Genomic DNA, 25,496 nt, shown 5'->3' with positions numbered 1-25,496 from the left:
TAATATCCAGTGCTGGCAAAGTTGGGAGAAAATGGGCACAGACATACATTTTCAGGTACTGTGTAAATCTGAACTAACTCTCTGGAGGGTAGTTTGGCACATGTTCTGATCCATCTGCCTAGTAATTCCACATCTGGGAATTTATCAGAAAGGTAAAAAAAAGCAATGAGGTAATCAAGAATACATAAAAGGATGGTCATGGTAGCATATTTTTTAATAATGGTGATAAATTATAAGCAACTTAAATGTGCACTATATCCATAAATTAGGATTAAAAAGCTAAAAACCAAAGCCATTGTGTTTTAGGTATTTCCAACTCACGGCAACCCCATGTGTTACAGAGTAGAACTGAACTCTGTAAGGTTTATGTGGCTGTCATCTTTACAGAAGCACATTGGCAGGCCTTCCTTACACAATGCCATGGAGTGGGTTCTGACTACCAACCTGTAGGCTAGTACTCAAGTGCCAACTGTTTGTGCCACCTAGGGACCTTTATAAATTTGGATGCTACCTATTAAAACCTTGTTTGGGAAACCAGAAGCATAAAGCAAATTACACAACAGGTAATAGTAAAAAAAAAAAAAATACAACAGAATGCTAAGAACAATTCCAATTTTATTAATACTTGTATACGTTTTTTAAAATTAGGTCAAAGCCAAAAGGTGAACTCTGGTCACATCTGGAGGATGAAAAAACATAATTCTTTCCACTTTTCATTTTCAAGGTGAACACACTATTTTTAAAATCAGGAAAAGATGAGAGGTTTTGTTTCTTTTCTTTGTTTTGTTTTGTACTTTCTTTTTTGTTGAGAGAGAGGGAGTGGGACAGATTCTGTTTGGTGCTCCTCACCTTGCCTCTGGTAGTTTCCCTCCTCTCCTCCTTCTCAGTGGTCGTCCCGTCCACCCCAGCCCTCTCCCTGCCAGCTCAGCACCTCTGAACCCTGGTTCACAAGTCCCTTCCCTGAGCCCCTCAGTAGTCCTCAATCTCGCTCTGTACTGAATTTCAGGGGATTTGGGGCTGATCAGGAAAAGAAAGATGACCACATGATAGCAGCCTGGCACAACAGGTTTATTCACGGGAGCTGACCCAACGCATTGACAGCCACATGCAGGAGGTGGGCCCCAAGGCAGGAGGTGTGCCCCACAGCAAGAGGTCTTCCAAAAGCCAGCAGCCCTGGAAGCCATCAGAATAGGAAGAGAGGGTGAAACACCCAGAAGAGGAGAAGAGGGAGGAGGCTTATGTATCTCTGGGGGTCATTCTGCTGCAGCAAGGTGGGGGTCTCTGAGCCAGAGACTCTAAAGACAGTAACCTATGGCCATCGAGCTGATTCTGACTTAGGACGACCCCATCTGGTAAGAGTAGAACTGAGCTCCAGGGTTTTCTCGGCTGTCATCTTTTAGGGAGGAGCCCTCTTGGCACAGTGGTTAAGTGCTTGGCTAATAACCAAAAGGTCAGCAGTTTGAACCCACCACCCATTCCATGGGAGAAAGATTTGGCAGTCTTCCATTAAGATAGCAGCCTTGGAAACCCTATAGGGCAGTTCTACCCTATCCTACAGGGTTGTAGAGTCTGAATCGACTCAATGGCAACAGGTTAATCTTTAAGGAAGCAGATCACCAGGACTTTCTTCTGCACTGCCACTGGGTGGGTTCACACCACCGCCCTTCAGGTTAGTAGTCAATCACAAACTACTTGCACCATCCAGAGACCCTAAAAACCTACCCCAAACTAGTTGTTGTGGAGTTTTCTCCAGCTCATGACGATGCTAAGTGTGTCAGTGTAGAACTGTGCTCTACAGGGTTTTCAGGCGCTGATGTTTTGGAAGTAGGTTCACCAGGCCTTTCTTCCAAAGAGCCTGTGGGTGGATTCGAACCTCCAACTTTTTAGTTAGCAACCAAGCATATTAACCATTTGCACCGCCCCCCCAGGGATGCCTATTACATGAGTTCAAGAAACTATTGGTCATTTTGTTATATGTGTTACATATAGTTATGTACAGAAATGTCCATGCTTTTTTTTAAAAAAAGTACATACTGAATTAGGTAGGAATGAAGTAACATAATAACTAGAATTTGCTTTGAAAAAGAAAAAGAGACACAGTGGAACTAATCTAAAGGCATTTTCAGAGACAGAACACAGACACTGTATGACGCATAATCCCCATAATTTACATGCTAAGGAAATCACTTATACAAGGTCCTGATATCTGGGCTTGGGCCCTGCTCACATTTCAGTTTGTAAACTGTTTTGAGTCAGACCATCAGGAAAATAGTGGGAGAAATGACATAAGCATGCCTGAGCATTGTGGCTCTGGAGAAATTCTGTCCCAGTCTCACCAGCTGGTGAGTTTAAATTCAGGTTACATTTTCTGTAATGGTGTACTTCATTATGATGACTTGAGCCTCTTACAACCAGCACAGGAATGGAACATATCCACCTCCCCGGGACACCTTTCTGTATCCTTTCTGATGTTTCTTAGGTGTGCCTGGGAAGAGGTCCCCATCTCTTCCACTCTAGCCTCCTTGCCACCACCGTCTGGGTATTTTAGATTGAAGTGTGTCCCTCCAAACTATGCTTTAGAATCCTGTACTGGGGGATGTGATCCTGTTTGGAAATAGGAGGTTTTGTTATGTTGATGAGGCCATATGTGTGGGGTGGAACCCAAACCCAATCACCCTGAGTTATCAAAAGAGCAGATGAGCCGTGAGACATGCATCAGACTGGGGGAACCAGATACTATGGTGGAGACAGAGGCAGGCGACTCTCCCAGGCCCAGGGATTCTGAGGACTACTGTAAACCCAAATAGATAGAGAAGGACCTCTCCTTAGAACCATGCCATGGATTCAGACATCTAGCCTCCTGGACTGTGAGAAACTAAATTTCTGTTTGTTGAAGCCCACTCACGTATGGTACGTCTATTACAGCAGCACTAGGTAGCTTAGACTCTGGGCGGAACATTCCACTGGGTGCAGGCTATCCCTCTTCCCCACCCCTGTGACTGCTGTGACTGCTGCCTCCCCTCTGAGAGTGCTCCCTCTGTCCCTCGTTCTTAGAGCAGTTCTCTATGGTGCACGTGAGACCAGGCTGCTATGGAGAAAGTGCTTTAGTAAAGGTTTGAGGATAACCAAAAGCAGGTTAAAAAACTGACAGTGATATCCAGCTGTCCTCAAAGTGGCTCTTCCAGGAGCCCTAGGATCCCTTAACAAGGGCCATCCCTCTGCTTAGCTACCAGCCTGCCTCTATTGAGTCTCAGTCCAGCTCGTCCCCACCCTGTGAAGATGTCCCAGGCATCTTACACCCAAGGTTCCAATATTTGACTCAAAGTCTAAGGAGAAATTTTGCCATCACATAAGGCTTCCTGTTCTGACCTGGGATGGTTGACACTGTAGAATATCCTCTTCAGAGGAAACCGTAATCATAGCTGCAAGGGAATGGAGTTGCATTGTGGCCCCATCAGCCCACTCACAGTAGAATCTATGCTATTCATATGGGCTGGGTTATGTATGGAGTCCTTGGGTGGTGCAAATGGTTAACACCTTGGCTGCTAACTGAAAAGTTGGAGGCTTGAATCCACCCAGAGGCACCTTGGAAGAAGGGTGCCTGGCGATCTACTTCCAAAAAAAAAAACAAAAAAATCAGCCATGGACAACATACTACACAAAAACATTGTTCTACATGACCGCTAACCAGAAGGCTGGCGGTTCAAACCCACCAGCCACTCCTCGGAAGGAAGGTTGGGCAATCCTACTTCTGTAGTGATACTGCCTCGGAAACCCAAGGAGGGGTCGCTATGAGTCGGGGCCGACTCGACGGCACATAACAACAACAACAACAACAACATCCTATTTTGGTGATAATGACTGGGGTCTTAAAAGCTGGCAAGCAGCCATATAGATGCAATGATAGGTCTCTTCATCCAGAGCAAGGAAGAATGAAGAAAACCAAAGATGCACAGAAACAATTAGTCCAAGGGTCTGGTAGACCATGTGATCCTCTAGTGATCAGTCAATCAATCATGGGAGAATAGAAGGGCAGTGTTTGCACAGGGAGACAGGTTGGGGGCAGGATGTACAGGAGGGAAGGATACAAGGAAGAGGTAACTACAGGGAGGAAGTGGGAAGAGAGCTGTTATATTATGGGGAATTGCAGTCAATGTCGTGAAACAAAATGTGTATGAACTACTGTGTGGAAAACGAATTTGCTATGTAAACTTTCACCCAAATCACAATAAAAATTTAAAAAAAAAAGAATCAGCCATGGAAAACCCTATGGAGCATAGGTCTATTGTGACACATGTTGGGTCATCATGAGTCAGAATCCACTCGATGGCAACTGGGAAAGAAATTTTCTAAGTACCAATGAAGTTCCAGGCACTGTACTAGTTCCAGGCATCTTAAGTGTACTATTTCTAATCCTCAGAGCAGCTATGCAAGATAAGATTGTTCATATTGCTTCTCACAGTTACCATTAAAGGGGTTCAGATGTTTAAAACATCCATTTTGTAGATGGGGAAACTGAGTCTTGGACGGAAGGCTGGCATTTGCACCTGGTTATTTCTCTCTGTGCTGGCAGCCTCTCCCCTGGGGACAGAACGGAGTCACACACATATGCAATAGTGAATTTATTGGATGTTGTGTCCATTCACAATTATCAAGCATGGTCAAAGCCAGACTCCGCCCCCCCCCCAAAAAAAAAAAAACCTTTTAATTACAGAGTTCATTTTGACAACTTCTTAACAGCAAGGTGGAGAGAGGTTGTCATGAAAACTTTGTTCTCCAGTGGGTGGTAGCTTAATCATCAGAGCGTGCTGGGGGAGGCTTTTGCCCTCGGGTGTTTATTTTTAAAACACACTGTTGTCTAGCCCACAGCAATGCTTCCTTTGTAGTGTTTTTATAAAAAGTTGAGATTATTACCGCTGGGCCAAGAGCCAGCCCCTAAGCTCATCAGAGCTGCCTCCTGAGGTGAAGAAACCAAAGGCTGTGTCCTAAAATAAAAAGCTAGCAGGTGCCCCTAACCTCCTAGGACAACTTTGGGTTGTATGCCTGTTGTTGGGCCACAGCCTGGCCTCAGAACTGTCCCTGATTTTAAAGGACAGTCCAGGGCTCACTGGTCACTGGACTCTACCACTCACCAGTGTATGACTCTGGTGTGCTACATAACCACTCTGAGCTATACCTTTCTCCTCTGTAAAGTGAGATAATGATGCCCAACTCGTCAGATTGTAGAGTCCATGGGTAGTGTGAACAGTTAAGTACTCAACTACTAGCCAAAGCATTGGTGGTTCCAACCCACCCAGTGGCATTGTGGAAGAAAGGCCTGGCAGTCTGCTTCCTATAGGTTACAGCCATTGCAAACCCTCCGGAGCACAATTCTACTCAGCACACATGGGGTCACCATTGCCTCAACAGCAACTAACGGCAGCAACACAAGGTTATAGTAAAAATTAAAGGAGATTGATGCACTTAACATCATAGTCATTGCTTAATACATAGTACCTGTTGCCATGATTACCAACATCATCCTTTTTATAGCAATAATAATAGTTGTTGTTATTATTATTGTTCTTGGAAAGTAGAGTGTTTAGACCATTCAGGCAGGTATTTTATAGTTGTCTTAGTACAAAATGTTATTATAAACCAAACCAAACCCATGCTCTTGAGTCTATTCTTTTGTGTGTGTGTGTGTGTGATTTGGGTAAAAGTTTACAGAGCAAATTCATTTTCCATACAGCAGTTCACATGCACTTGTCTCATAACAATGACTGAAATTTCCAACAATGCAACAGCTCCCCTCCCACTTCCTCCCAATAGTTACCTCTTGCCTGTGTCCTTCCCTCCATGCACTCCTGCCCCCTGAGCTGTCTCCCTGTGCATAAGCAGCCCTTCTTTCTCCCATGATTGTTCTCTCCAAGAAGTGTATCTACCTCAGGTAAATGTTCAGCTCATATGCCTGTCTTTTGTTTGGCTGGAAGCCATAGGAGTGGGTTCAATTCCAGATATGAAGGGCAGCTAGGGGCCATAGTCCCAGGGTTCCATCAGGCTCTATCAGACCAGCAAACCTGGTCCCCTCTTTTTTTTTTTTTCTTTTTTTTTTTAATGATTTTGAGTTTTCTTTCACATTATTCTCTATCCAAGATCTCCTATGTTGAATCTATTCTGATATATGATGACCCTCATGTGTTATAGAATAAAACTGCTCTAATCTTTTATAGAAGGCTCCCTGGTAGCACAGTGATTAAACACTTAGCCACTAACAAGAAGGCCAGTGGTTTGAACCCAACAGCTGCTCCAAGAAAGATGTGGGAAATCTACTTCCACAGTGATACCACCTCGGAAATGCAAGGAGGGGTCGCTATGAGTTGGATCCAACTCCATGGTTGGTAAAGATTTACAGCCTTGGGAACCCTATAGGCCTTACTACTCAGTTCTATAGGGTTGTTATGTGTCAGAATCTACTCGATAGCATTGGGATTGGTTTTAATCTTTTGTGGAAGCAGATTGCCAGACCTTTCTTCCATGTTGCTGCTGGGTGAGCTCGAACTGCCAACCTTTAGGTTAGTAGTGGAATGCAAACTGTTTCTGCTACCCAGAGACCCATTCCAATTATAGAGGTTTGCAGAGATTGGGCTGTTTCCATGCCCCTGTTCCCCATTCTAAGGTGGCTACCACCTCTACCCCCAATAAAGCAGTATAAATCATCCAAGAACCCAAATCTGGGGGTCAGCTTTACCCCCTGGTCACTGAGGACCAGAGAGGTAGAGGAGTAGCTATAGAGATGTGAAGAGATATGACTGCTGGTTCAATAAGCATGTGTTCTGTCCAGGAACATTGTGGGACTGAAGCAGAGGGCCGGGAAATAAATCACTGCCTGAGAGCCACTGCACTCCAGCAGAGAGCAACTGGCTGACCCTTCTAGGGCAGATTTGTTTAAGATATTTCCACCAAGAATCTCATTATCATGAAGCACTGGTGGTCACTGCCAGCTGGGTCCTGGAGTAGAAGCAGAGACACCAGCCCCTGGTCAAATTGCTAAGACAAATTAAGACATATTAGCATATGCTGGAAACAGTTACCCACAAATTTAATTTGCTTCACTGCTGGAAGGAAATCCTGAAGGCATGAAACCACATACCCGTGGGCAGCTCTGCAGCCAGCCTGGGAACCTCACACTTGGCAGCACCCAGGGGCTGGGACCTGCTGAAACAGGACATCTACTGAGGAAGGACAGCATATTGGGGCAGACATCAGCTACTAGATCAGGGTTGTAGGTGATTTACCTAATACGCAGAATTCTGTTAAATTGGTGATTTTCTAGGTTTTTTGTTTGTTTGTTTCAAACCTACCAATGTCCACCACCCATGCGACAGTGTTCAACAACACAAATGGCAGCTGTACACATGGACTTTGCCAGAAGGAATACACAGGAATCAGATTGACTACATCTGTGGCAGGAGGTAATGGAAAAGCTCAGTATCTTCAGCCAAAACAAGTCCAGGAGCTGACTGTGGAACAGACCATCAACTGCTCATGTGCAAGTTCAAGTTGAAGACAAGAGAACCAAAATATGACCTTGAATATATCCCTCCTTAGAGACCATCTAAAGAATAGATTTGATGCATTGAACACCAGTGACCAAAAGCCAGAGGAATTGTGGGATGACATCAACAACATCACCCATGAAGTAAGCAAGAGGTCATTAAAAAGACAGGAAAGGAAGAAAAGACCAAAATGGATGTCAGAAGAGACTCTGAAACTTACCCTTGAACGAAGAGTAGCTAAAGCAAATGGAAGGAATGACAAGGTAAAAGAGCTAAATAGAAGATTTCCAAAAGCAGCTTGAGAAGATTTCAAAGTCAGTTATTAAAATGAAATGTGGGAAGACATGGAGTTAGAAAACCAAAAGGAAAGAACACACTTGGCATTTCTCAAGCTGAAAGAACTGAAGAAAGAAATTAAGCCTCAAGTTGCAATATTGAAAGATTTATATGGGCAATGTATTGAATGATGCAGGAAACATCAAAAGAAGATGGAAGGAATACACAGAGTCACTGTAACAAAAAAATCAGTTGACATTCATCCATTTCTGGAGGTGGCATATGGTCAAGAACCAGTGGTATTGAGGGAAGAAGTTGAAGCTACACTGAAGGAAGTGGCAAAAAAGAAAGCTCTAGGATTTGATGGAATACCCATTGAGATGTTTCAAGAAACAGATGCCACACTGGAGGTTCTTACTTGTCTATGCCTAGAAATTTGGAAGATAGCTACCCGGCCAACTGACTGGAAGAGATCCACATTTGTACCTATTTCAAAGAAAGGTTATCCCACAGAATGTGAAAATTATCAAACAATGTCATTAATATCACACACAAGTACAATCAGCTGAAGATAATTCAAAAATGGTTGCAGCAGTATATTGAAAGAGCTCCCAGAAATGCAAGCTGGATTCAGAACGGCATAGAACAAGGGATAACATTGCTGATGTTAGATGGATTGTAGCTGAATGCAAAGAATACCAGAAAGATGTTCACTTGTGTTTTATTGGCTATGCAAAAGCATTCAACTATGTTGATCATAACAAATTATGGATATCATTGAGAAAAATGGGAATCCCGGAACACTTACTGTGCTCATGAGGAACCTGTACATAGACCGGAGGCTGTCATTCAAACAGAACAAGGGGGCACTGCATGGTTTAAAATCAAGAAGGGAGTGTGTCAGGGTTGTATCCTTTCACCATACTTACTCAATCTATATGCTGAGCAAATAATCTGAGAAGCTGGACTATATGAAGAAGAACGTGGCATCAGGATTGGAGGAAGAATCATTAACAACCTGCGATACGCTGATGACGCAACTTTGCTCACTGAAAGTGAGAATGACTTGAAGCACTTACTGATGAAGATCGAAGGCTACAATCTGCAGTATGTATTATACCTCAATATAAAAAACAAAAGTCCTCACAACTGGACCAATAAGCAACATCATGATAATGGAGAAAAGATTGAAGTTGTCAAAGACTTCACGTTACTTAGTTCTACAATCAATACCAATGGAAGCAGCAGTCAGGATATCAGACGACATATAGCATTGGGCAAATCTGCTGCAAAAGACCACTTTCAAGTACTGAAGAGCAAAGATGTCTCCTTGAAGACTAAAGTGTGAAAAAGGATATTCAATCTGCCAGCAAATATATGAAGAAATGCTCACGATCATTAGCCATCTGAAAGATGCATATCAAAACAACAATGAGATACCATCTCACCCCAGCACTGATGTCAAAGTTCAACAAGACAGAAAATAACAAATGCTGGTGAGGATGTGGAGAGATTGGGACTCTCATACACTGCTGGTGGGACTGTGAAGTGATACAACCACTGTGAAAAACAGTATGGCAATTTCCTTAGAAAGCTGGAATTAGATATACCATTTGACCCAGCAATCCCATTACTAGGTATATATCCTAAAGAAGTAAGAGCCGGACAAGAACAGATACATGCACACCCATGTTCATCGCAGCACTATTTACAATAGCAAAAAGATGGAAACAACCTACATATGTGTTCATCAACAGACAAATGGATAACCAAACTATGGTATATACACATAATGGAATACTATGCAACACTAAATAATGATGTAGAATCTGCAAAATACCGCATAACATGGGTGAACTTGGAGGATATTATGCTGAGTGAAATAAGTAAATCACAGAAGGACAAACACAATATTAGCCCAGTATTGTAAAAAGTCAAGGAAAGGTTTATACATGGAAGGAAACTTTCTTTGTTGGTTACCAGGCGAAGGGAGGAAACACTGTTAGATTGGTAGAGACAAGTATCAATTTGGGTGGAAACAATAAAAAAAAAAAAATGCATTGAGCCATATCCCTTTAGTTTTGTGTATTCCACTGCACATAAATTATATTTCAATAAAATGTATTAAAAAAAAAAAAAAGAAAGACTAAAGTGTGCCTGTCACAAGCCATGGTATTTTCAATTGCTTCATATGCATGTGAGAGCTGGAAATGAATAAGAAAGATTGAAGAAGAGTTGATGCTTTTGAGTTGTGGTGTTGGCAAAGAATTCTGGAAGTACTGTGGACTGCTAGATGAACTAACAAATCTATTCTGGAAGAAGTGCAGCTGGAATGCTCCTTGGAAGTGAGAATGGCCAGACTTCGTCTCATCTACTTTGGTCATGTTGTCAGAAGGGACCATTCCCTGGAGAAGGATATTGTGCTTGGTAAAGTGGAGGGTCAACGAAAAAGGGGAAGGCTCTCAATGAGATGGATTGACACAGTGGCTGCAACAATGGGCTCAGGGATAGCAAGGATTGTGGGGTTGGCACAGGACTGGGCAGTGTTTCGTTCTGCTGTACAGAGGTCGCTGTGAGTCGGAGATGACTCAACAGCACCTAACAACAATGTGACAATGTGTTGGGCTGTGGTGGTTTTGGTGGTGCTGTGATGCTGAGAGCTATGCCACCAGTATCTCACATACCAGCTGGGTCACCATGGTGGACAGGTTTTCAGCAGAGCTTCCAGACTAAGACAGACTAGGAAGAAAAGCCCGGCGAGCTCCTTCTGAAAACTAGCTGAGGAAAACCTTCTGGGCCACAGCCAAGCACTACTGACTCATGTGCTTTGGACATGTCACCCGGAAGGATCCGTCACTAGAGGAGGACATCATATTTGGTGAAGCAGAGGGCCAGCAAGGACATGGGAGATCCTTTGGTGAGATGGTTGACACGGTAGCCATAATGATAACTCCAATGTGTTGTTAGATGCTGTCACATCATCTCCAACTCACAGAGACCTCATGCACAACAGAACAAAACACTGCCCAGTCCTGTGCCAGCCCCACAATCCTTACCATACCTGAGCCCATCATTGCAGCCACTGTGTTACTTGGTCTCATTGAGGGTCTTCCCCTTCTTTGTTGTCCCTCCAGTTTGCCAAGCATGATATCCTTCTCCAGGGAATGGTCCCTTCTGACAACATGACCAAAGTAGGTGAGACAAAGTTTGGCCATTCTCTCTTTCAAGGAACATTCCAGCTGCACTTCTTCCAGGACAGATTTGTTAGTTCTTTTAGCAGTCCCTAGTACTTTCAGCATTCTCCAGCACCACAACTCAAAAGCATTGACTCTTCTTCGGCCTTCCTTTTTCATTGTCCCACTCTCATGTGCATATAAGGTGATTGAAAATACCATGGTTTGTGTCAAGTGCACCTTAGTCTTGAAGAAGACATCTTTGTTCTTTGCTCTGCTGCAAAGAGGTCGTTTGCAGCAGATTTGTCCAATGCTCTACAACATCTTATATCTGGACTGCTGTTACCATTGGAGTTGATTGTAGAACCAAGTAATATGAAGTCTTTGACAGCTTCAGTCTTTTCTCCATTTATCATGGTTCCTTCTAGGTGACATGTCCAAAGCACACTAGTCAGCAGTGCTCAGCTGTGGCCTGGAAGGTTTTCCTCAGCTAGTTTTCAGAAGGAGATCACCAGGCTTTTCTTCCTAGTCTGTCTTCTTCTGGAAGCTCCGCTGAAAACCCGTTGTCCTGTTGTGAGGATTTTTGTTTTCTTTATATTGAGGTGTAATCCATACTGCAGACTGTAGTCTTCAATCTTCATCAGTAAGTGTTTCAAGTCATCCTCACTTTCAGTGAGCAAAGTTGTATCATCTGCATAATGTAGGTTGTTAATGATTCTTCCCCCAATCCTGATGCCACATTCTTCTTCATGTAAGCCAGCTTCTCGGATTATTTGTGCAGCATACAGATTGAATGTTGTTGTTGTTGTTATTTGCCGTCGAGTCAGACCCAACTCATAGCGAGCCCTCCTGGGTTTCTGAGGCAGTATCACTACGGAAGTAGATTGCCCAAACTTCCTTCTGAGGAGTGGCTGGTGGATTTGAACCACCAGCCTTCTGGTTAGCAGTCAACAGCCTCCTGGTCTATGTACAGGTTCCTCATGAGCACAGTTAAGTGTTCTGGAATTGCCATTCTCCTCAACGTTATCCATAATTTGTTATGATCCACACAATTGAATGCTTTCGCATAGTCAATAAAATACAAATAAACATCTTTCTGGTATTCTTTGCTTTGAGCCCAAGGTCCATCTGACATTAACAATGATAGCCCTCATTCCACATCCTCTTCTGAATCCAGCTTGCATTTGTGAAAGTTCTCTGTCAATATACTGCAATATACAGCCTTGGGCTGTTCAGGCTACCGGCCCTCCCTGTCTGCCCCTGCTCCTTGCTGCCTTGGGGGTTGTGCCTCTGATTCCAGTGTGCTGGTGATCATAAGAATGGTGCAGGACTGGGCAGCATTTCATTCTCTTGTACATAAGGTCACCCTGAGTTAGAGTCAACTCCATGGCAGCTAACAACCATTATTATTATAAAGAATTATTTGCATTGTTTACCCAAACAAGGTCGGAGCTCTACAATTGAATAGACTCATTTAAACCATATAACATACTAGCCAGCTGCTCTGCAGAAGAAAGATGGGGCAATCTACTTTTAAGATTTACCCCCTCAGAAACCCAAAAGGATTGCTATGAGTTGCAATTAACTTGATAGCAGTGAGTTTGTTTTTGTTTTGTTTTGTTTTTTAAACATACTTAGCAATTTTATATACAGTAAGTCCCTGGGTTATGAACGACTTATGAACAATTTCTACTTGCCCTTTAACGTTAAAAAATTTGCTCTCACTTTGAAATGATTGAACCAACCCCTACTCACAAAAAATTCTTCATCACATAAGGACTGGTGGAACCCTCAAGACTATGGCCTTTAGATGCTCTTCAAGCTAGGAACTGAACTTAACTCCAGTAACTCAATGGGCAGCCAAATGATAGACCTGTAAGATGTACAGTAACTTCAAGAGGGTATGCGCTCATTACAACAATCAAGCATATGATGTCAAAAGGAAAGCATTTGTCCACGGATAGAGCTAGAAAGGTGGGAGAGGATGGAAAGGAAGACCAAAGGAAGAGGTGAGTGTAGGGAGGAATTGGAAAGAATGCTGTTACAGTGGAGGGATTGCAGTAAATGTCATAAAACAGAATGTGTATGAATTGTTGAATGGAAAACCAATTTGCTCTGTGTGGTAGTTAAGTTTATGTGTCACCTTGGCTGGGCCTGGTTGAATGGCTGGGCAGCTGGATGTAGTATTCCCCATGATGACATTGGCAATCAACTCCATGGTGGAATCTACTGTGAGCAGCTGAGTAGCTTCCTTAGGGATATAGTCTACTTCCTGTATATAAGGAGAAGCCTTGGGGAATGGTCTCTAGCTCATGGCACATTTGAACCCTGCATGTAGCTGTTTCGTTGTTCAGCAGCCTGCCATGCTCTGTCGACCTTGGGGCTTTCAATGGACTTGAATTAATGCCTGCTGTGTGGTTTGGTAACATCGGGACTGTGCCTTTTTACTTGTCAACCTTGGGCTTGCCAGCCTCAGCAGCCAGCAGCTGAATGAAGAAAAGCCTCCAGTTTCAGTGGGCTGGGAGCAGGAGGCAGAGCTAAAGCCCAAGGCTGAGGGGCTTTTACCAAGCCCCTAGAGCCTGGCACTTTGAATTCAGACTTAAAGCCTCCAAACGGTAAGAGAATAAACTCCTGTTTCTTTAAGCCATCCCATTTGTGGTATATTCTTGTCAGAGCGGTACTAGGTAACCAGAATACTCTGCAAACTTTCACCAAAATCACAATTAAAAAAACACCAAAACTTCATCATAATCACCTTCACTTGCTGCACATGAAGCTTTTAAATCATTGAAAAGGCTTCGAGTCTTTTCTTGCAGTAAGGTAAGGCTAAGTAAGACCCATATGTACCTGTTCCCACACACCTACAAATTTGACTTAAAGACATGCTTAGGAACAGAGCTTGCTTGTAACCCGGGGACTGCCTGTATTTATGTTCTTATTTGCTCTTTCTTTTAAAGACTTAAACTAAGTATGAAAGGTCTCTCCTGATTGTTTTTCTTGCTCTTGTTCCTTGCATAATTGTTATTTAAGTTGCCTTACCATCAGGAAAAGAAAGTATCCTCAGCACAGGCAACTGCATTTTTTTCCAATGAAAGACTAGAATCTATCATCAGGGTAACCCTTAGGATGTCCTGCTTGCTCAGTCTTGTCCAGAGGTTGCTGTACAGCCTTTACAACATCCTGGGGTGACTGCTAAAGAGACCAGAGCTCCTTCCCTGGAGATACAACTTCTGCAGGAGCCATCAACAGCCAGAGGACTGATGTGTTTAGAGTGAAAAATGACTTGTTCTGTCATCATGACAAGTATAGCACCCTTTGGGATGCTTCCTGAGCCTCACATAGGTACAATCACATGTGAGGAATATAATCCCCCAGTCACTTAAGAAAATGGATGGGCCTTTTGTAGTGTGGGGAGTAGATGTAAAAGCTTTCTGTGCTGGCTTATGGTTGACCTTTGTGCATGCCAGTTCTATTACCTCAGGCTTAGCGTTGCTTACAACAGCCTGTTCATCCTTCCTACTGCCCGGTACCTCAGGCTTTGCAAATAGTAATGGGACAACAGCTAGTATTGTAATTATAAGTGTTTACCAAAACAATATTCTGAACTCTAAAGCTAAAATGTGACCATCATTCCACTGAGCATGATTTTCTCATTTTGGAAATCGAGCAAAGTAGGGTCTGAAACCTCAGAATGATAGCTTGCTGGGAGATGATACGGTTGTTGCTTAACTTTCTCCATGGCCCATGTAGAAGTAGGCCTGTCAGAGATCAGCATCATTCAGCTTCGTTTAGGGGAGCATCTGTGATAGAGGGCAACCTATGTCTTCTACCACTAATACAGCTCTTTGTGGCTTTCCAGAAAACCCTGTCAAATCCAGACAATACTCAGTCATCTTATTGGCAGCCAAAGACCATTTGAAACTAGATCTAACAATGTGGCCATTTTTGTTGTTATTGGTAGCTGATGTTGCGTCAGCCCCAGACACTGACTCATGGCAACTCCATCCACAATAGTATCTGACTCATGTGATCCATAGAGTTTTTGTAAGTATATTGCCAGGCTTTTCTTCCTAGTCTATCATAGTCTGGAAGCTCCACTGAAACCTGTTCACCATCATAGCAATACGCAAGCCTCCACTGACAGCTGGTGGCTGTGCATTAAGTACATTGACTGGGAATTGAACCCAGGTCTCCTGCATGGAAGGTGAGAATTCTACCACTGAACCACCACTGCCCTCATAAGTCTCTTAAGTTGTTACCTGGGCCCTTGGAGTTTTTTTGTGTCCTACCTCTGGGAGCTCTGGTAGCATAGTGGCTAAGACACTTGCCTGCTAACCAGACGGCTGGCGGTTCAAACCCACCAGCCACTCCTCGGAAGGAAGGTTGGGCAATCCTACTTCCGTAGTGATAACTGCCTCGGAAACCCAAGGAGGGGTCGCTATGAGTCGGGGCCGACTCGACGGCACATAACAACAACAACAACAACCTCTTTCAAATAAATTTTAAGGTATCTCACAACAGAAGCTATGCACGATAATGTTGTTAAGGTAGAAGCATTTGAAAATTGTGAGAAGAGGGAGTGTGCTAGCCAAGATGGATAATGAAATTACTGTGATATATTATTGAATTTGGCCCTGAGTCCATTTAAAGATGCAGCAATAAGTGAATAATTAAATATACTATGGTACAGCCGCAGGACCGAAGATTATGTATCCATTAAATTTATCCTCAGTGAATTTCTAATGATGAGAAAAATGCTTATAAGACAGTATTAAGAAGAAGATTAAAAACTATAAAATCAGCTATGCTGACAAAAAGTAGAGAGAAAATATTAGAAGAAAATTATCAGAATATTAACTATAGCAGATGAGATGACATTTTTGTTTTCATCTTTATATTTTCCTCTTTTTTTTCAGATATTTGTAATGAGCATATATTGCTTCTATAATCACACATACAAATTAGTTTTTTAGTTTACTCCAAGCTTCCTGGAAGAAAAGGCAAAAAAAAGGGAAACAATCTTGAGTTTCATGGTTCTCATTACATGATAAAAAGACAATGTTCATTCTTCAAGATACACTTTGCTGATACTGAGTTCCAAAAGGGGTTTATCATAAGGGGTGTTGAATGATGTGATGTGCAAAATCTTGATAACATTCTGAGAACACCGCAGAAGGGAGAGACTCTTCGTGGCTGTGTCCCAACACCACCCACTAAGAAGAGCCAGGGGCCTAGCACTGTAGACTAAGGTCCTGAGGACCCCAGTCAGCTTCTCTCTCTAAATTTTGTGTTTGGAATTTTGAAGTGCTTCTTCCTCCCATTGCCACCTATCCTTTCAAAACATGTGAGTCAGGCCTCATAGATGCAGAGAACAGCTCTCAGCTTTTCCTTTCACATCTTGAAGATTAAATCACCAGTCCCGGAAATTAGTCTTCTGAAAATTAATGCCATTTGACTCCCCCGTCCCCTTTCAGGTGTTGCTGCACTGGATTCCAATGTATCTGGCAAAATTGGCCTGCGTGCTGTCGTATATTATTTCTGCACCACTGTCATTGCTGTAATTCTAGGTAAAGTTTACTTCTGAATCCTTATTCCTCTATATCATTATGTCTTTTCATTAAAAAAAAAAAAAGTGGAGTTTTTAAAACACACTTTATCAGAAAATAGTATTGTCAAGCTACTATGAGGCTTTTTGGCTTGATGTCAATATAGTACCTTCTGAGTGAAGAAGATATAGTACTGACTGAAATTATTAATGCCTCCAGTAAAAAACAAAAAGAGGGTGACACTTCTGTGGCCTGTCAGGATCATTGGGTAGAAGGAAGTGCAGCCAAGAGCATGTACAACCCTTAACTAGATATTTGGTCTGTAATAGTAAAAACCCACTGTCAGCAAGTCGATTCTGACTCATAATGACTCTATAGGACAGAGTAGATTAAACTGCCCCATAGGGTTGCCAAGGCTATAGATCTTTACAGAAGCAAACTACCTCATCTTTCTCCTGTGGAGGAGCTGGTGGATTTGAACTGCTGACCTTTTTGGTTAGCAGTCAAATGCTTTAACTACCGTGCCACCAGAGCTCCTAACAGAACTAAAAAAATAACAAGGAGCTCTGGTGGTGCAGTGGCTAAGGCATTTGACTGCTACCAGGAGGTTGGCAGTTCAAACTTATCAGCCACTCTGCAGAAGGAAGACTGGGCAATCTACTTCCGTAAGGATGTACTGCCTAACAGAACAATTGAGTATAATTATAAAATATTTCCAGAAGGATACCAATGCAGTACCTTTCACATTTCATATACAGCTAAGAATTAACAGAATCTTGAAAAGTATAAATCCTCCTTGAAAAAGGGAGAGAGTTCTAGTAAGGGAAAATAGCTGCTCTTGAACCTGTGACATTCTTTTGTGAAGAAAGGTTGTCCTGCCCTTTGTGACCTAGTTTGACATTTTAAAAGGACACCTACAATAGGAAAGGATGAAGGAAACTTGACTTAGATGCCACAGCCAACTTGACCCTGACAGCCCTGCTTGAATAAATAAATGAATACGAAGTTTGGGAAATGGATGTGGGGTGAAGTTTTAGTAGTATTAAGCCAGGGGACCTAAGAGGGCCTGAACCGAGCTTCAAGCCAAACCCATGTCTCCTCAAGAGATTCCTGAAGAAGACAGACAAACAAAAAGCAGCGGGAGAAAGCAAGATACCCACATGACCCCATGTGTGTCCGAATAGAACCGTGTTCCATGGGGATTTCAGTGGCTGGTTTGTTAGAAGTAGATAGCCAGGCCTTTCTTCTGAAGTGTCTCTGGGGGGACTCAAACCTCCAGCCTTTCAGTTAGCAGCCAAGCACGTCACCCATTTGCAGCATGAAGGGACTCCACTTTATCACTAACTAGAGTTATAGCCCTTCTGCACCACTGAGTGGGCAAAGTGGACCATGTCCACTCACAGCCTTCCAGTTGCCCCCTCCAGTAGCACAGCCTAGCATTTCCTCCTTCTGAAGCAGGGGGATGTTTTTCTCAATCACCCTCTTCTAGTCAAACAACCTCCAATGCTTTGGTGTCTTCTATAACACCCCACCTCATGTGATAGGATCCCATACTTCCAAATGCCAAAATGGCACCCTGCCATTTAGATCTGGAAGACACAGCACCCTGTAGACAGTTCTTCCTCACAGTGAATGAACTATCTCTTCCTGTGGCTCCTGCCTACTTGTCCTCATTCCATCCCCTTAGAGTCACACAGAACAGTACTTTCCCCACACACCAGCTTTCAGATATTTGAAGGCCTACCACATGGAAGGAAGAAGAACTGTATTCTGTATGACCCTCAGGACAATAAACAAGAGCTCTGGGTAAAAAGTATAGAAGTGCACAGGTCCCTTAGACTAGAAAACCAATCACTGTCACCCCAATACCTGCCCAAGCTGCTCTCATAAGCAAAAGGAAAGAAAAGAATATTCTGGTCAGCAGATGTTTCCAGAAGCAATTCTAGGATGCAGGCCCTTCATTAAATAAATACGGTCTAAAGGAAAGAGTTCTTCTCAGTTTTTCATTTAAAGGAAAAAATAATGAAGGCTGCCACAAGGTCCCCACTGAGGCTCAGCTGGCCCACAGGGAGCCTCTCACAGCACTGCCTGGTAATACCTTGCCTATTGGTTCTGAGAGGGGTTTGTGGGGGTGCCAGGTGCTCTGGAAGGTTCTTAACACTCTGTGGGACTGTGTTTGGCTACAGGAATTGTGCTAGTGATAAGCATTAAGCCTGGTGTCACCCAAAAAGTGGATGAAATTGACAGAGTGGGCAGCACCCCTGAAGTCAGCACAGTGGACGCCATGCTTGACCTGATCAGGTGAGTGGCCTCCAACTGGGTGGCTTCATGGCAGCCACCTGGCAATCCCACAGGGCCTGCTTGGTTGCTGCCTTGAAATGTCTAATAATTATCTAATTATTGTGCATTTTCATTTGCCCAGGACTCTGCAAATCATAGCTGGTGCTGCTTGCCAGGTTGTGATTCCAGGGAAGGGTGAAAGTATCCAGTGGGTCTTATGGCAGGGTTATTTGGAAGAGGGAATGGGAGGAGCAGGCTCTTCTGTCTGGAGTGACAGTGAGCAGAGATAAAGGAAGTGTACGTGGTGTCTGAAGAGGCACAATTGGGCACATCTGAAGAAATATATTTTTTAACCATACTCAAGAGAGCATCTTACCTGAAGCTTTCAGGTAAGGGGCCAGAAGTTGGTCAGTTAATAAAATATAACAACAAAGCAGAAAATCATTTAAAAATGATATAGATAGACCATATATATTTTATTTCCACTTAAAACTTAAATGCATTTATTTGCCAGTTTTTATGTGGTATGTTACTTGATTGGAATTCCAGATTATTTCTGTTGCATAGACAGCCCTTATAAATCCATCCCATACAATGTCCAGATCCCATTTCCATGAAGTGGAGCAAGGGAAAGTTTAGAAATCACACTCAAAAAAATCTGAGTGTCAGATCCTTCTAGGTTTTTTTGTTTGTTTGTTTTAAATGTAAATAGTCTTCCCACACTTTATTTAACCACAGAAATATTAGTCATTTGTCTTTAATGAATCTTTCTGGGCATTCAGCTCAGGTTTTATGGAAACCACAGCTTCCTTTGCACATTTGTATTTCATAGGTTTACATCATATTTAATTCCATAGTTATAATGATGTTTACATTTGGCATAAAGAATTTGGAGACGTACAGTAGACTTTTGGTAAGCATGCATCCTCTTTGTGGGATATTAAAGAATCATCTCTTGACTGTTGAGTGTCTACCTGCCCATAAGATGTTTCACCAAAAAAAAAAAACAAGTGTTAGTTACTCAGTGAATCGGTTAAGTGAGGCTTGGGTAGGAGAGCTTCTTATACTTGGTTGAAGCTCAGCAGGAAAAAGGAAATCTCAACACAGGGAAGCATGTGCAACAGAGAAGCCTGAAGAGAAACCATTACTAGTTCTGTGTTCTACATCTTTCCATCTGTGTACTGGGTTGATAGCAAATCTTTGCCCTCATGTAATACTGCTTTTTCTGTCTCCAACAGGAATATGTTCCCTGAGAACCTTGTCCAAGCCTGTTTTCAACAGGTAATGAAAAAAAATTTTTGCCTTCCAGTAACTCCCCACTTCCCCTCACCAAATAAGATCTTTTTATTTCTGTTGTGACCCAAGATATGGAATTGGCTGGTCAAAAATGGTGGCAGGAAGGTACGCTTTGAATGGAGGATTTCCCTGGTCTATCAGGTGTGCAGTGAAGTGCATACCTTAGCTTAACCCTGTTCCTTTTCTTCTATGCTTGTTTCCCCAAAAGGGCTCAAACGGAGCAGGGTGGAGGACAATGAATGGCCTCTACCCATCACTGTAGAGCCATGTTGTGTTCATGAAGACGTTTGGATTCTCTGCCATTGCACCACAGTGAAAAGTCGCTCTCCATCTCCTCTTTCCTTTCTCTCTAGTGTTGGGAATCATTATCTAACCTGTGCAGTGGATTTAGGGTACCTAGGATTCCTGGGATTTGATCTCCTCAATCATCACATCCCCATTTCTGAGGCTCTGGGGACAGTGGTGGGTCAGTGGTAGAATTCTTGCCCTCTGTGCAGAAGACCCAAGTTTGATTCCTAGCCAATGCACCCCATGCTCAGCCACCACCTGTTTGTCTATGGAGGCTTGCATGTTACTGTGAAGCTGAACAGGTTTCAGCAGAGATTCCAGAGTCAGACAGACTAGAATGAAAGGCCTGAGATCTCCATTCAAAAATCAGCCAATAAAAATCCTATGGATCACAGTGGTCCGATCCACAACCCATCATGGGAATGCCCAGGACCAGGCAGCGCTTAGTTCTGTGGTGCATGGATGAGCTCACCATGAGTCCAGGGCCAGCTGCAGGGCCAGCAACAACCACAGCAACATCTGGGACTATACAGAACAATGTAATAAAGTCATGATTTTTTTTTCCTCTAGGAAAGTTTTGCAATCTCTTCATTGCATTCACTTCCAGCCTTTTTCTCCTGTGTGTCTAGGTGCTTTAAGACAGCTATCCATAACAAGCAGCTGTGTTCATTTACATCAATCATATGAACAGACCCCTCTGTGTAGACTCAAAAATACTGCGATTCAGTCGCTCACTGCTGATCTCCACAAGGCATAGAATCCCCTCCCCTCTATTTTGGGGGTGCCTTTGCAGTCAGACACAGTGGTCATTTATAAGGTTCTTGGTGTTGGCAAAACCCTAGAGGAGTGACATTCATGCCCGGTGTAATGGCGTACTGGGTCGCTTTTAAACTTCCATGCTGAAGCTCCACAGAACCAAGTGGCTGACGGAAGGGAATTGAAGTCTCACCTGCTGAATAGCCCTAAAAAAAAAATACTGGTTGTGGAACAACCATGTAGTCAGTCTTTGTTTTTTCAGTAAGTTATTTTATTGTTGTTGAGAATATGCACAGCAGGGTATACGCTAATTCTGCAGTCTCTCCATGTACAGTTAACTCAGGGACATTGTGACGTTCTTTGAGTTGGGCATACATTCTAATCCTCCTTTTCTGAATTGCTCCTTCCCCATTTACATAAACTCACTGCCCCCAAAGATTCTTATCTAATATTTGGAGTTGCTTTTGTCAATTTGCTCCGATATAACCAACCCACCAACCCCATTGCCATTGAGGTAGTTCTGACTCATAGTGACCCTTGAGGACAGAACAGAAATGCCCTACAGAATTTCCAAGGCTGTAAATCTTTACGGAAGCACACTGCCTCATCTTTCGCCCATGGAGTATCTAGTTTGTTAGAACCACTGACCTTTTGGTTAGTAGCCAAATGCTTTAACCATTGTGCCACCAGAGCACCTTTGATCCCATATAGATAGATCTTAAAAGAGCATTATGCTCAAGGCAGACAAGTCAAACTTTTCTTGATATTTATTAAAGTCATGGTGACTGCATTTATAAATGATGAGGTGTTATTCTCAGATGAGGAGCACAGAGTTTTTGTTAAGAGTGATGAAAGAATTTGGAAATGGATAGTAGTGATTGTTACACAACGTTGTTGTTAGTGACCATTGAGTTGAATACAACATGGTGCCTGTGATTCATGTCACTGAATCATACATGTAAAAATGATTAAAATGTTTTGCTGCATATATTTCACCAAAATAAAAGTTTTAGAAACAGTGTAGATAACAAAAATGATTGAAAGAACCACTGTGGAGTTTATCAGATTACTTAACCAGGTGCCCTCCACTTGACTTCAACTCATGAGACCCGCATTGTATGTCAAAGTAGAACCGCACTCTATAAGGTTTTCAATGGCTGATTTTTCAGAAGTAGATTGCCAGGCCTTTCTTCCAAGCCTCCTCTGGATGAACTCAAACCTCCAAGCTTTCATTCAGCAGCTGAGCACATTGACCATTTCCACCACCCAGGGACTGTGGGTTCTGACAAACCACCTACAAATAAAACCTACATATTCTTTAGCATTATTGCTTCATCAGTCTGTCCCTTATTATAACAGTGAGAGAACATTCTGGCATTACTGAATAGTGGTTGTAGGGGTCACTGGTTTGGATTTCTTGGTCCATTTCTGGTTCCAAAAACCATGTGATTCATACCATCAAACACGGGAGCCAACAGAGGTATCAGAAGTAGAACCCTTGAGCAGCCCTTGTTTGGCCAAAATAACTTTTTCCTGTGGTTTAGCCTCAGAAGCTTAAAAAAGGTCTCTTTGTGTTTGCTTGTGTTTTTATCCTTCCCCAATGTGCAGTACAAAACCAAGCGTGAAGAAGTGAAGCCTACAGGTGAACCAGAGACAAACATGACGGAAGAGTCCATCACAGCTACCATGACAACCATAGTTTCCAAGGTACTGTTTGCTTCCTTATCTCCTGCTTTCTTTCCCCAGGGTCTGCAAAGTGAATAGTAATACCACATGGGGACAAGAGAGAGCCCTGTTACCTCTCTATCCTCTCTATACCTGACTAGAGTTGGAGATTCTTAGAATTTCATTGGATTTGGAAGGCTACATAAGCATGGAATACAGATCTACAGCTTCTTCTCCAAAACCCTCTGGCCAAAAGAGTTTCTCAAAACATCCTTATCAAAACCCTCTGATGTGAGTCAGACTTTAGAAGGCCATGCACTGTATATACTGTATGCTGTGAAACACCATTATTTGGGATTGGCTATAACAATGCAGAATCAAGTGCAAAATCACAGTATTCCTGCTAAGTGAGAGAAACAAAGACCACCAGTAGCCTTATCTCAGTTCAGGTTAGGTTTTGCCAAGAATTTTCCATAAACTCATTGATAGGCTTTCAGATTTTGGGGCATTTCAAATTGGAGATTAGAAGCTGTGCACCTGAAGTGGTCCATTTTAGGTCTGTAGTAGGTAGGTTTCTCCCTGAATGTCCCCTACCTTCACACAGGATGGGAAGAATTAGGGAAAAAGGAAATATTCATAGACTTAAGAATTCAAGTTCAGTAGACCATGGTAGCCTCCTGCTTCCTCCTGTAGGAGTCCTGAGCCCCCCAGGACCTGATTCCTCTCTGTTTTCTTGGCTTACATCCCAGGGGCCCTCTATCCTGTCCACATCTACCTCCTCAGTTATTCCAGATTCCTGCCTTTCAGTGTGGTTCCACAAGTATTTTCTGAGCCCTCTTTCTGTGTGAGGTCATGCTGGACATTGGGTTACAATAGGGAGAAGACAGACAAGGCTTCTGCCCTCATGTGAAGTGATGAGCGCTACAGTAGAGGAACAGACTGCTCTGGGAAACACCACCAAAAACCAAACCTGTTGCTGTCGAGTCAATTCCAACTCATAGTGACCTTGCAGGGCAGAGTGGAACTGCCCCCGGGTTTCCAAGGCTGTAATCTATGTGGAAGCAGACTGCCAGATCTTTCTCCCACAGAGCAACTGATGGGTTCCAACTACCGACTGTAGTAGTTAAGGTTGTTGTCAGCTTGGCTGGGCCTTGTTGAGTAGCTGGGCAGCTGGATGTAGTCATTCCCCATATGAGACTGGCAATCAGTTCCATGGTGGAATCTCCTGGAGCAGCTGAGTAACTGCTTTAAGGATGTGGGCTGCTTCCAGTATATAAGAAGCAGCTTTGAGGAAGGTCTCCAGCTTTTTGGCGTGCTTGAGCCCTGTATGTAGCCAAGTCGTTGTTCAGCAGCCTGCCATGCCCTGACGATCTTGGGACTTCTTCTGGACTTGAATTAATGGCCTGCCGTGTTGTTTGTAACATTGGGACTGTGCCTTTGTACTTGTCGACCCTGACTTTGTCAGTCTCAGCAGCCAGTAGCTGTCTGAGTGAAGAAAAGCCTCCAGATTCAGTGGGCAGAGCTAAAGCCCAAGGTTGAAGAGTTTCAGCTCCTAGAGCCTAGCACTTTGAATTTGGACTTACAGCCTCCAAAGTATAAGAGAATAAACTCCTGTTTGTTAAAGCCATCCCATTTGTGGTATTTTCTGTTAGAGCAGCACATTGTTGTTGTTATGTGCCCTCAAGTCGGACCTGACTCATAGCGACCCCTCCTTGGGTTTCCAAGGCAGTATCACTACAGAAGTAGATTGCCCAACCTTCCTTCCAAGGAGTGGCTGCCCAACCTTCCTTCCAAGGAGTGGCTGGTGGGTTTGACCCACCAGCCCTCTGGTTAGCAGTCAAGTGCCTTAGGCTCTACGCTACCAGAGCTCCTTTAGAGCAGCACAGAGGTAACCAAAATGCTGACCTTTAGGTTAGCAGTCAGGCGCTTAACCACTGTGCCACCAGGGTTCCTGGGGAACACAACAAGAAGGTTTCAATTCATTTTAGGGCCATGAAGATTGAATCAGAATCATCCAAGTAGGGCAGAGAGGTCCAGTAGATGCATAATAACTTCTGCCTTTGTTGTTGTTGTCATCGAGTCAATTTTGATTCAGAGTTGATCCCATGTAACAATAGAACTGCACGTAGGGTTTTTTAGGCTATAGTTGTTAAGGGAGTAGATCTCCAGGTCTTTCTCCCATAGAGCCGCTGGGTGGGTCTGAGCCACCAACCTTTCAATTAGCAGCCAAGCACTTAACCATTGCATCACTAGGGCTCCTTTGCTATTGCTTATCATATTTCTGGAACATGTTTCCATATCTTGGCTGTCTACTCCTCAGACCTAGCTTTTCCTGACCATGGCAGCCCTCATTCATATCCCCCATCTTTATATAATGCTTGTAAATTACAGCTTGGCTGAGCAGTTAACTCTATCTTGTCATTAGCTTGTGTTTGTCATTGGCTAGACTTGTCTCTCTTGTCTCTCCAGCTGAATATTGAGATCTTAAGCTTTTGCCAGTGCAGTATGCATACTCTAGCTACTCAATAACATCTAGAAGCAATTGGTACCCCACTAGCTAGGCAATATAACTCCTTATAAACCTGATTTGCAGTATTCAGATGATCTCCCTATGGAATCTCTTAGTAAATCTCATGCAGTTTTTACTCTGGATGTAATGAAGAAGCAATTCGTAGTGA

General features: G+C 43.1%; 1 protein-coding gene across 1 annotated transcript in view; it reads left to right on the top strand.

Annotated features, from left to right (window-relative positions):
• SLC1A1 (solute carrier family 1 member 1) overlaps positions 1–25,496 on the top strand; it is a 105,709-nt gene that overhangs the window by 60,368 nt on the left and 19,845 nt on the right. The window contains exons 3-6 of the mRNA XM_007939372.2: positions 16,462–16,554; positions 18,720–18,834; positions 20,052–20,094; positions 22,762–22,860. Of these exons, the coding sequence (XP_007937563.1) occupies positions 16,462–16,554; positions 18,720–18,834; positions 20,052–20,094; positions 22,762–22,860 (350 nt within the window). The remainder of the gene's footprint in view (positions 1–16,461; positions 16,555–18,719; positions 18,835–20,051; positions 20,095–22,761; positions 22,861–25,496) is intronic.

Source organism: Orycteropus afer, unplaced genomic scaffold, assembly GCF_000298275.1.
Source record: "Orycteropus afer afer isolate SDZICR_OR568_19922 unplaced genomic scaffold, OryAfe1.0 scaffold00005, whole genome shotgun sequence".
NCBI classification, from domain to species: Eukaryota; Metazoa; Chordata; class Mammalia; order Tubulidentata; family Orycteropodidae; genus Orycteropus; species Orycteropus afer.
The sequence above is the reverse complement of the archived record's forward strand: the minus strand, read 5'-3'. Positions and strand labels throughout refer to the sequence as shown.